General features: G+C 40.6%; 1 protein-coding gene across 1 annotated transcript; it reads left to right on the top strand.

Annotated features, from left to right (window-relative positions):
- The first annotated feature begins 266 nt into the window (after positions 1-266).
- On the top strand, positions 267-12,772 carry smo (smoothened, frizzled class receptor). Its single transcript, XM_053650669.1, has 12 exons — positions 267-2,022; positions 7,553-7,761; positions 7,920-8,129; positions 8,774-8,946; positions 9,039-9,258; positions 9,352-9,475; positions 9,563-9,655; positions 10,392-10,500; positions 10,611-10,796; positions 11,105-11,253; positions 11,408-11,542; positions 12,162-12,772. The coding sequence occupies exons 1-12, from the start codon at positions 1,716-1,718 to the stop codon at positions 12,770-12,772; spliced, it is 2,526 nt and encodes an 841-aa protein (XP_053506644.1). The 5' UTR covers positions 267-1,715.
- Positions 12,773-13,057: the final 285 nt, after the last annotated feature.

The following is a 13,057-nucleotide window of genomic DNA, read 5'->3' as shown; positions in this document are numbered from 1 at the left end:
TGATGATGCATCTTATCATCTGAATTATCATCTTACTCTTAACACCATCATTACTGTTATTGTTACGAGACTTGATGTGAACCTGATGTAAAGATAATAAGCAACAAAGTTTGCAAAAGAATGTGTCTAGGAGAAAATCCTAAAAATGCTAAAAGTGCATTTTAAAAGCGCATTTTCCTCCAAGATATACAAATTACACGCAGTGCTATGTAAATACTAGCAATAACTATATAACTAACGGACCAAATGGAGCTACAAATCGTATTAGCTAGTCTCAACACTCAGCAAGTGTTTCATTCTTACACACACTGAAGAAAATCATCTGTAGAAATGTTTCTATAGCATCCATCCATTTTCCATACCGCTTATCCTACACAGAGTCACAGGGAGCCTGGAGCGTATCGCAGGGAACTCGGGGAACGAGGCAAAGGGACACCCTGGACGGGGTGCCGACCCATCCCAAGGCACAATAATACACATTCACACACCCATTCACACACTATGGACAATTTGGAAATGGCAATCAGCCTACAACGCATGTCTTTGGACTGGTGGAGGAAACCGGAGTACCTGGAGGGAACCCCTGAAGCACAGGGAGAACATGCACACAGGGTGGAGGTGGGATTTGAGCCCCTAACCCCGGAGGCAAACACGTCCCCCCCCACCCCAGTTTCTCTAGCAGGTGATATTCATTTGTTCATAGTTAAAGTTTAAGACAAGTGATGAAGTTTAATCTGTATAAGGCACAGCAGTATTGTTTTAGACACCTCAGACAGCAAACTGAGCTCAAGATTGAGACACAGCTATGAATGCAGCTATGTAATAGAATTAAGATTCTCAATACACAAAGAATGAACGATTTAAAAAAAAAAACAAAACAAACAAACACTTGTGCTCTTTTTGATATGGCATATGGAGAGCAGAAGTGTGTGTGTGTGTGTGTGTGTGTGTGTGTGTGGTACTGGACTGCACACACACTGGCATTATTGGAGGATGGACTGAATGTTCCGACTCGACTACAACACACACACACACACACACACACTTAGAGGGGGATGGGAGAAGAAGCTTGGCTTTTTAGGAACCGCGGGTCAAATTTGGAGAAATGTGCAGAAATGTTTGCGCGGATGAAGAAGCTACACATGAGTCCAATCTAACATGATCTTTTCATGGAATAAGATTTAGTCTGTGTTGAAACTTCTTTCTTTTTTTTTTTCCTCATCTTCTTTTTTTTTTTTTTTGCTGGCAAAAATCTGGGGGGCTGAACCAGCAGCCTGGGGATCGAGTTACACTCTCCGAGGCCAGTTTATTCCCACCTCCATCTGAAAAGTGGGGGATGGTGATGAAGCCATTCTGTACTTTCTTTTCTTTCTTTTTTTTAAGCGTCTTGAGGATTATAGTTTTTTTTTTTTAATTATTGTTATTTCAAGTCAAACAATCCGAGGTTCATACAATTCTTTATTTGGTTTTACGCACTGAAATGAAGGCCATGCGTAACTTCTGCGTCGGAGTGGAAAGTTTTAACTGAGGAATAGAATAAAGAAGGAGAGAAGAAGAAACTCTCTCTCTCTCTCTCTCTCTCTCTCTCTCTCTCTCACACACACACACACACACACACAAATCCGCTATTATGTGACCGATTCTTCAATTATGACTTCGGATTGGTTCTGGGAAACACTTTCTATCGCAGGACGCATGGACTGGCACGGATACAAATGAACCCAAAAGTCCAGATTGTTGTAGTATTGTTGTTGTCGCTGTGTAAAATGTCCTCCAGCTCCATTGTTGGTCGATTTGGGATGCTTTGGGTTTGGGTCAGCACTGTGATGGTGAGCCAGGCCGTGATGTTACACAAAAACGAGAGCATGTTCAACGACTTTTGCAAGAAAACGACGACGTGTGAAGTGTTGAAGTACAATACGTGTCTCGGTTCGCCTCTGCCGTACACGCACACGTCTCTGGTGCTGGCTGAAGACTCCGAGACACAAGAAGAAGCTTTTGAGAAGTTGGCCATGTGGTCTGGTAAGATGTTATTAAACACACACACACACAGGAAACACTTAAAATTTGGATTAAAAAAAAGTGAAAATGATGTATTACAGCTAGTTTATTATTATTATTATTATTATTATTAATAATAATAATACTAAGCCTACTACTACTACTACTACTAATGTCCTGCAGTGGTGAGGAAAAGCTAAAAATAGATGTATGTAGATGCATTTTTTTTTTACTTTGAATGCAAAAACAAAACGCACAGGTATGTGTCAAAACATTAAAGTTGTATATATTATAAACAAAGGATTCCTAGAAATTCCTAGAAGTTGTTGATTTGCTTTCAAGAATTTAGAAAGCTTGAACAAACTACACCATCAAACCCAGTGTTGGTGTTTACGTCACATTTTGCTTTGTAGCCCTCTGTACATGTTTTTATTTATCTGTTTGTTTGTTTGTTTGTTTGTTTTGCAGTTCAGATTTTTTCAGTCTTTGTTGGGTTTAAAAAAAAAAGATAATACATTTCAAAAGACTAACTTATTTCATTCTGGACTCATCCTTCAATTTGAAGCTGTGAAACACAAAAGAGCTAGAATTACAGCTATTCATTTGCATTAAATAAACGAGTAATGAGTAAGATTTCCTGTTGCTGAAGCTCTCTGTAATTAACATTAGCACCCATTAATGATCCATTCCTGCTTTTTTCCCCCCTCCTCCTCATTCACACCTGAATCTCAAAGTGCTCAGGGTTTGTTGTGTGCATGTTTGTGATTCTTCAGGCCCATTTTCCCCTCACTTGTGAGAAACACTTCAGCTCTATATCTACAGTATGTAGAAACAGCACAAAGCTCTACAGAAAGTGTGAGTTCACGGTTTGACTGCCGATGACGTGTAGAAATGAGGTGATTATTATAACGTCTGCATTTATTGTTTTGTACAGCTGATGAAAGAAAGGTCTCAACAAAGCGTTTAAAAAAAAACCAACAACCCCACAATCTCTTTCTCTTCCTTCTTTTCTCTATACTACAAATCATATTTATTTTTAATAAATATTATTTCAAAGAAATAAATGTGTATGGTCCACTGAATAGGTCCAGGGTTCAATGTTGAGTTCAGATTACTGTCTGCATGGTGTTTTGCATGTTTTTTGCATGTTTCTGAGTGGGTTCCCTCTGGGTTCTCTGGTTTCCACCTCTCTCACCTCTCAGAAACATGCGGTTAAGTCTACTTGCTATGCCAGATTAGCCCGGAGGTAGGGTTGCACATTTAATTGAATATTGATCTCGATTACGATTTTGACTGCCCACGATTACATGCAAATGATCGACTGTGATATTGACGTTTAAAATCCGTCCTCCGCTCATAGAAAAATCCGCTGCAGATCAAATCAACCGCTCCCTAAACTTACAGCCAATCACCATAGAGTGGTGCAGGGATGACGTCATTTGTAATGCCAAAACCCGGAAACGAGTTAGCATTTTAGCCCTTCCGGTTCCATCGTCCCGAAGTCAGTGGTTTTTTTAAAATGGGATTTTGGTTAAAAGCCTGAAATAATGTCTGTGGTGAACACAAGCCACAAATATTTTCACGTTTTATTCTACAGCATAAAATACACCAGTAATACCCCACTCATAAAATACACCAGTAATACCCCACTCATAAAATACACCAGTAATACACCACTCATAAAATACACCAGTAATACCCCACTCATAAAATACACCAGTAATACACCACTCATAAAATACACCAGTAATACACCACTCATAAAATACACCAGTAATACCCCACTCATAAAATACACCAGTAATACCCCACTCATAAAATACACCAGTAATACACCACTCATAAAATACACCAGTAATACCCCACTCATAAAATACACCAGTAATATCCCACTCATAAAATACACCAGTAATACACCACTCATAAAATACACCAGTAATACACCACTCATAAAATACACCAGTAATACCCCACTCATAAAATACACCAGTAATACACCACTCATAAAATACACCAGTAATACACCACTCATAAAATACACCAGTAATACCCCACTCATAAAATACACCAGTAATACCCCACTCATAAAATACACCAGTAATACCCCACTCATAAAATACACCAGTAATACACCACTCATAAAATACACCAGTAATACCCCACTCATAAAATACACCAGTAATACCCCACTCATAAAATACACCAGTAATACACCACTCATAAAATACACCAGTAATACACCACTCATAAAATACACCAGTAATACCCCACTCATAAAATACACCAGTAATACACCACTCATAAAATACACCAGTAATACCCCACTCATAAAATACACCAGTAATACCCCACTCATAAAATACACCAGTAATACCCCACTCATAAAATACACCAGTAATACCCCACTCATAAAATACACCAGTAATACACCACTCATAAAATACACCAGTAATACCCCACTCATAAAATACACCAGTAATACCCCACTCATAAAATACACCAGTAATACCCCACTCATAAAATACACCAGTAATACACCACTCATAAAATACACCAGTAATACACCACTCATAAAATACACCAGTAATACCCCACTCATAAAATACACCAGTAATACTCCACTCATAAAATACACCAGTAATACCCCACTCATAAAATACACCAGTAATACCCCACTCATAAAATACACCAGTAATACCCCACTCATCATTTTTAAAAAAACTTTTACGTGTACTGAAAAAGGCGGTTGCTAACTGTCACGTAATGAGGGTTTAGGACGGATGCAAGTGCAGATAAGAGCGTTGTTGAAGAGAGGCTGACAAATCCAAAACATGAGACAATAGCTTGGTCAAAAACAGGTGAAAGGTCAGGCGATCGGGAAACGGCATAAACAAGGCTAAACAAGAATCCAACAACGAGGTCGAGAATAGGATCAAAACTATGAACAAAGGCTTAGTACACGGAAAACTCACGCAATACTTCGCGTCGAACAAAGGGACACGAGGGGTTTAAATGACAAACGTAATTAAAGGTGAACAAGAACAGCTGAGACTAATGATGACACATAAAGGAACGACCGATGACAATACGGGGCGGAGACAGGACAGAAATCATAATAAATGCACATGTAGAAAGTAAACAAAGTCAGTGTCACTAAAAGAGCGCGCCGCGAGCTCCAGTACTTACGCGAGGGGAAATCGTGACACTAAAATGTTGCTAAACAGGACTACAGACGTTGTCGGGGACATTAAACATCATCACGCCGAACAGGAAAAAAACTTTGCAGATTAAACTGGTTCAGGTTTGCTGTGCACAATTCCCCCCAAAAAACTGTGGATGGAGATCGATCCACGGAGTAAATCCGTACTACGGAAAACGTTTTTAAATCAAGTTTGGAGAAGTTATCGGAAGCGTGGTGATGGTGACGTTGAAGTCGAGCGACCGTGGTGTAGTTCGTTTATAGCGTACGGTTAGCTGTTTATTTCTGAGGATTGTATTCAGGCTTCAAACTTCATAAAAGTTGTGTTCATGTGTGAAAATCATCTTGCTGGACAAAACGTGTCCGTATTGTAAACTTTTGTTGATCACAGAGATTAGTTTTTTTTGCAATAATACAAAAGTCTATATGAAAATCCTATTGTGTTTTTGTCGAGGGAATCGGTGTGACGCTAACCTCCGGGTTCCGGTACAGAATGACGTCATCCCTGCGTCACCGCTCTATTGGGTGATCTGTCTGCGTCTCTCCTCCTGTAAACACTGTTACTGCCTTTTCTGCATTCGCCTGAATTGTTTTCATTTGGTTGCATATTGTTATATTTGATGCGTATGTTCATTTGGCTGATGGCGTATTTATTTTTACTCATCCTATATTTCGGGTACGATTTTATTTATATTTTGCATTAATGAGATGATGCACGTTACGGCTCAGTCTTAATTTGATGCACAGATTTGTACATTAGCAGGAATGTAGCACAACATGGAGGTGAAAGCAGCGGTCTGTTTATTTAAATGTGAAAGTGCGATAAAAATATGTCGTCCCTAAAATCAATGAATAATCAGGATAAATAATCGAGATTATCATAAGATTCAGACCGATTTTGTATGCTTATGTTGCATACTCCGTGCCTCTTTTGTTAGCAACGAGCTAGCCAGCTAACTGTGATGAGTGATGTATATTTAATTCCTCATAACAGTGGACTGTGTAGCCAGTGTTATACTTTTTAACAAGTGAATATATCTGTATGTTGATTGGTCTAAAGCTAATACTAGTATATACAGTATAGCTCACTTAAAAAAAAAAAGAAGTGCTAGTTTGTTTACTGTTGATGATGTGAGCAGCCATGTTGTTTCGACGTCACTTGCTGAACTCGGGGTTGAGGAGACTGTGCCATGTTCCAGAGTAGGACTTCCAAGTTAGGGGCGTTTTCTTGGTTTTTTTCCTAGATGAAAGTCAGAAATTCAGTTAACCTTTAGTTGAATGCAGCAATTAAGGGCAAGTTCCCCACATCAGCATGCAATTCATGGAGCAGCCAGACACCTTGCTATAATTGTTCATCAGATTTTGGACTCATGAAAGAGAAAGTGCTTGGATTTGACTGTCTGAAATACCTGAAATTTGTTAGATTGTTTGTTGGTTTGACAAAGAGTGCTTCAGAGCCGATTCCTGCTTGAAACGCTATATTGGTATCAGGTCAGATTTAACACTGAAGTCTGCGAAGTTGACTGACACAGTAGCAGATTTTGCATTGAACACAGGACCCAAATTATTGTTTACTAATGCGCAGCATTTCATCTCTTAGGCTCTGTCTTATTGTTAGGATCTCTCTCTACACAGTCTGTGCCCTGACACCTGACACAAAACCTGAAAATCTCTTTTGCAAAAACCATCTTGACTGCTAGCTTGACTGTATAGAGTAAAAAAAATTAATGAGCTCTGCATTAGCATTAGGGGCAGCTGTGGCTCAGGTAGTAGAGCAGGTTGTCCACTAATCGTAGGGTTGGCGGTTTGATTCCCGGCCCACGTGACTCCACATACCATGGGCAAGACACTGAACCCTAAATTGCTCCTGATGGCAAGCTAGCACCTTGCATGGCAGCTCTGCTACCAGCGTGTGTGAGTTAATGGGTGAGAACTGCTAAGGTTAAAAGAAAGTGCTATATAAGTGTAGACCATTTACCTTTAGCCATTTACCAAGCCATAGTTCATAATTTACTTCCAAGTGCACAATGCAAAAGAGATTTTCACACTAATCATATAGGGAAAGCTGATTCTGTAAGATATGAGTAGGATTGTGATATATAATTTTGACCATAATGTCTTTTCAAAGCTGACTAACACTGTATTTGATGTTTTGCATAACCTGCCAACAGAAGCTCTGAGAAAGTCAGCTCAGAATTGCTTTAGTATTGGGTATTGGCTTAATAATAAAAAATGTAATTAAATTTAATCACTAAAAAAAATGAGTTTCAAATTTCTGGGTAGCACTAGACAGATACACGTGATATTTGAATGAAATATAAATGTTCACCTCTGACATGTTTTCTTCTTCAGGTCTGAGAAATGCTCCTCGCTGCTGGGCGGTCATTCAGCCTTTACTGTGTGCTGTTTACATGCCCAAGTGTGAGAACGGCAAAGTGGAGCTGCCCAGCCAGACCCTGTGCCAGGCGACCCGCCGACCCTGCAGCATAGTGGAACAGGAGCGAGGGTGGCCCAACTTCCTGAAGTGTGAGAACACGGACAAGTTTCCTCTCGGTTGTCAGGTATAACTCTTCCCTATGTTGGTTTTGCTTACGTTTGTGTTTGGTTGACGTTTGCTCGAGATATAACTACAGCAGGAATGGCAGGATGTTTGGGGTTGATGCTACCTTTGAGTGACTGACTCAAATGAACAGTACGCTTAAAGTGTGTATTTTTCTAGAACGAGGTGCAGAAAATCAAATTCAATATATCAGGACAATGTGAAGCTCCTCTGGTGAAAACCGACATCCAGGCCAGCTGGTACAAGGACGTGGAGGGCTGCGGCATTCAGTGTGACAATCCCCTCTTCACGGAGGAGGAACACTCCGACATGCACGACTACATCGCCATCTTCGGTTCAATCACCCTGCTTTGCACTTTCTTTACATTAGTAAGTGAACATGACTACTGTGTGGGGTCAAATATGGAGAAATGTTTAGATAAATTATGATAAACTGGTAATAAGTACTTTTATTATTATTATACTCGTTGCTATCCCACTTTGTAAATCTCAACTTGTCACCCATAGAAGGTGTATAGAGTACTTACTTGCCAAAATAACACTATAGGCAGGGATGACGGCAAAGAGTCGTCATTTTACGTTGTTTTTGAAGCAGTCATGTGAAGAGAACAACAAAAAACATACTTTTAGAAAGTAATAGATGTATAGAAACAGTCTTGAAGCCGTGTGAGTGCTGATTTGGGGATATATTTATTAGGCTGCAAGTGAACAGTCAGTTCTCGAAGTTGACGTGTTGGAAGCAGGAAAAATGGGCAAGTGTACAGATCTGAGCGACTTTGACAGGGGCCAAATTGTGATGGCTAGACAGCTGGGTCAGAGCATCTCCAAAACGGCAGGTCTTGTGGTTAGTACCTACCAAAAGTGGTCCAAGGAAAGACAGCCAGTGAACTGGCGACAGGGTCATGGTGCTCAAGGCTCATTGATGATTGTGGTGAGCAAATGCATTGGTAGCCCTGTACAGTGAATAAAATTTTTTGACAACGTGTCGCGTCTTTTTTTTCTCTTTTCCACAGGCGACGTTTCTTGCCGATTGGAAAAATTCCAATCGCTACCCGGCTGTAATCCTCTTCTATATCAATACCTGCTTCTTCGTGGGTAGCATCGGGTGGCTCGCTCAGTTCATGGACGGTGCGCGCAAAGAGATCGTGTGCAAAAGCGACAACACCATGCGGCTTGGAGAGCCCTCGTAAGAACACTTCCGAAGGAGCATTTCAAAGAATGTTATGAATGTACTTGACAGCACCCAGAAAATCAATTTGTTCTTTCTCCTCTCTCTAGATCGACAGAGACGCTTTCGTGTGTTATCATTTTCATCATCGTCTACTACTCTTTGATGTCAGGGGTCATCTGGTTTGTTATGCTCACCTACGCCTGGCACACATCTTTCAAAGCCCTGGGCACTACGCACCAACCTCTGTCTGGAAAGACGTCATACTTCCACCTGGTCACATGGTCCATCCCGTTTATCCTCACAGTGGCTATACTGGCCATTGCACAGGTAAGGCCGCTTGTTCTTGTTGTTTTTTTTGGGACATTTTTGGTGCTGCACTGGATGCTACAGTAGTCATAAACTCTGCTGAACATCATACAGGTCGATGGAGACTCTGTTAGTGGAATCTGCTTTGTTGGCTACAAAAACTACAGATACCGCGCTGGGTTTGTTCTTGCTCCAATCGGCGTGGTACTCACTGTTGGTGGCTATTTCCTTGTAAGAGGTAAGACGATGACTGAAAGACAGCAGTCTTTTATTGCTTGATTCATTTTTTATACCTGAAGTTGATTCAATTTTCCCAATTCTGCAGGTGTCATGACACTATTTTCTATCAAAAGTAACCATCCAGGACTGCTGAGTGAAAAAGCAGCAAGCAAAATCAACGAGACCATGCTGAGACTTGGTACAGTTTTCTTTTGCATAGTATTTATTTATTTTTCCCTAGAGATGCATCAATACCATTTTTTTCCCCAGACTGAATCAGACATGAATCATGTTTCGGGTACTCCTCGTTACCAAAACCAACACCCAAAATGAGTAACCTGCTTAGTATTAATCAATCATTTTATTTAGCCCTTGTTTTTCTTTCCATAGTGGCCATGAAAAGTGCCCGAGTGTGTTCATGCACTTAGGCTACTGGTCTTCTTCTTTATAATATAAGCAGCTTGATTTTAAAATGAAGTGCATTAGCTAGCTGCATTAGTTACCTTGGATGGGGTTGGGTTGCAGGTATTTGTTTTCATCGTGTCGATTGCGAGCGACCTTTAAGAACAACATACTGGCTAAGCACTGCTTGTGTTATCTGTAGACATTTTTTTTTTCCTGATGAGCCCCTCGTGTTGAGTTTTATGTTTAAGGTATTTTATCAGGGTGTGTGTTTTGTAGGAAGAGGCTGTAGTTCCTCCTCTTCACATTTTCCGAGCACAGTTTGCAGTCTGCATAGCTTTGCTCGCCATCATTAATTGTGAAATGCACCCAGATCGTTGTCATTTTGTGTAGTCTGTACTTAAGTGCGACACCATACACTAGGCTTATGTCTCGTGGTATTACCTGGTATTGGATGATGGTATCAGAGCATTTTTTAAATGCATGAATGCAAAAAATTGTCTACATAGCTAAAGACTTTTTCTTCCTACCAGGCATATTTGGTTTTCTAGCTTTTGGTTTTGTTTTCATCACTTTTGGATGCCATTTCTACGACTTCTTCAACCAGGCGGAATGGGAAAGGAGCTTTAGGGAATTTGTTCTGTAAGCATTTTTAAAAATATATACTTTTAAATATTTGTTTATCCACCGTTATTATTTAACGGAATATGTTTATACGGTGATTCAGATTACAAAAATACTGTTTGTTCCAGGTGTGAAGCTAATGTCACCATAGCTCATCAGACCAAGAAACCGATCCCAGAGTGCACCATTAAAAACCGGCCCAGTCTGCTGGTGGAGAAGATCAATCTGTTCTCTATGTTTGGTACCGGCATTGCCATGAGCACATGGGTATGGACCAAAGCCACTATTCTCATTTGGAAGCGCACCTGGTGTAGGTACGTTTATTTACAAGGTGTCTCTTTTGAAATGAGTCCATTGCTACTTTTCACTGTCTGAATTATAGAGAATCTCCCACGCATTACCACTAAGGGGTTTCTGACTGAAAGTCGACAACAAATGAACATCTCATTCGATCTGTGTTTAAATGCAGTCTAATATTATTTTATAGGCACTTTTGATAAGAAATTGTATAAAATAAAATGTTTGGTCCATCATATGCTGCAATAGCTAAACAGAATGTCTTAGCGGCCTAATTATGTATACAATATCCGGTGTCATATTTACGCCTTTCCTGTAATCTAAGGATAATTGGACGCAGTGACGATGAGCCGAAGCGCATCAAGAAGAGCAAGATGATAGCCAAAGCGTTCTCGAAGCGAAAGGAACTACAAATGGACCCGGAAAAAGAATTGTCCTTCAGCATGCACACGGTGTCCCATGAGGGACCAGTGGGTAAGTATAGCACCTCCTGCTGGATGTGTGGAGAAAAAATGATTTTGATGCTCCAGTTTACTGAGTAGAATTTAGTATTGAGAAATGAAGAAGGGCTATTTAAGAAAATGACGAATGAAATTAAACACTGATGGAATTTGTCGCTTTTCCAAAGCGGGTATTAACTTCGAACTGAATGAGCCGTCCATGGAGATGTCCTCTGCATGGGCCCAGCACGTGACAAAGATGGTGGCACGAAGAGGTGCCATTTTACCTCAGGACATCTCAGTTACACCCACTGGGACACCTGGTCAGTACAGTTATCTTGACTCCTCAGAAATGTTCAAAATCATTGATCCAAGCACATAAAGATTGATTTCAGAAAAATAATGGGTGACTAACAATTCTTTTAACTTTCCTGCATTAGTTAACATTCACAAACCATCTAATTCAACTCTGATCCGCTACAAAGAACAAAGTTAACACGCATATTATGGATGTTTGTTTAAATGTTAACTTAATACTAATACGTTCACCATTATTTCCAAATCCACATTAATGAGCGTAACTTTAAATTACAGCATGTTGCTATACTTGGATGTAAATATTGGCACCCAACCTTTAGCCTAAATTATGAATATTGCCAGTGAATATGAATGAATGTGTTAGGTGGTATTAGTTGCACTTATATATAGTTTTACTTAAAGATGGACTAAACATTGGATAATGCAGGTTTAATAAACGAAAATATTTTGTTAACGTAACCTAATGGTTAATGCGCCTCGATATATAAAATAAAATCTAGAATGTTAAATAAGATAATCTACATGTAAAGTGTTGCAAAAGATATACGACCTTTGAAATGTGAGATTAAAATTCGCTGTTTCAACAAAGTGTTAACGTTGCTTACAACTGTACATCTTTTGCAGTGCCTCCTCCAGAAGAGCGAAACAAACTGTGGATGGTCGAAGCCGATATCTCCCCTGAGATGATGAAACGTAAGAAGAAAAAGAAGAAGAGGAAGAAGGAGGTGCGTTCAGTAGCGCCTGTTGAAGAGGGTGTGAATCCCCGTCACAGAGAGTTCGGTGCCAGCGCTGTCCCTCGCCTCCCCAAGCTCCCGGCGCATCGCAGCCTCGTGGCTAACCTGTGGGAGCGGCAACGGCAGCAAGAGGAGAACGTCCTTCCAGGTTCCTTCCCAGAATTCCGACCTTCCTGTCCCATTCCATACCAGGAGAGATACGGAGGGCTTGGCTACGTTTCATCCAGCCAACCTAGCAGGGAGCTGGGCTGTAACCTCTCCAACCCATTGACGCTAAGCCAGTACGAGGGACGAGGTCAGTTGAAACAACCGGCCTGGCAATCTAATGGACATAATGGAGTGTTCCGCTATTCAGGTCAGGAGATGCCTTCGTCAGTGGGTGGTGGCAGGACAGGCTTTACAGCACCTCGATCAGAGGGCAGGAAACCAGTCACAGCACCAATCCACTCCAGAACCAATCTAATGGAGGCAGAACTGATGGATGCTGACTCTGATTTTTGACTTCACCCCGTATTACGTTGCTCTGCTGAGTTTGGTCAAAAAGTGCTGGATACTTTGCACCACAAATTGATAGAAACATTTAAGACAGGGTTCCTGTCACTGTGCCTATGTTGGTATGTGGGGCATGTTTGTATGATGAGCTCAATAACTGGTTGGTGATTTCTTTGTTTCTTTCTTAAATGTTACGATAGATTAGGCACAGACGGGTTCTGACTGAGCGCCACCATAAATAAGGCTGACAATTTTGCCATCACTTATGCTAAGCTATTGAAGTCTCTGACGCAC

The sequence above is a fragment of the Ictalurus furcatus genome, chromosome 19 (genome assembly GCF_023375685.1).
Source record: "Ictalurus furcatus strain D&B chromosome 19, Billie_1.0, whole genome shotgun sequence".
Taxonomy (NCBI): Eukaryota; Metazoa; Chordata; class Actinopteri; order Siluriformes; family Ictaluridae; genus Ictalurus; species Ictalurus furcatus.
Note: the sequence above shows the minus strand (reverse complement) of the source record. Positions and strands in the feature narration are given on the sequence as shown.

Excerpts from the sequence above, each read along its gene's own strand:
- smo (XM_053650669.1), top strand. The coding sequence starts at position 1,716 with ATGAACCCAAAAGTCCAGATTGTTGTAGTATTGTTGTTGTCGCTGTGT. Across the intron at positions 2,023-7,552 it reads GAAGTTGGCCATGTGGTCTG|GTCTGAGAAATGCTCCTCGC; the intron begins GTAAGATGTTAT and ends TTTCTTCTTCAG. Across the intron at positions 8,947-9,038 it reads ATGCGGCTTGGAGAGCCCTC|ATCGACAGAGACGCTTTCGT; the intron begins GTAAGAACACTT and ends TCCTCTCTCTAG.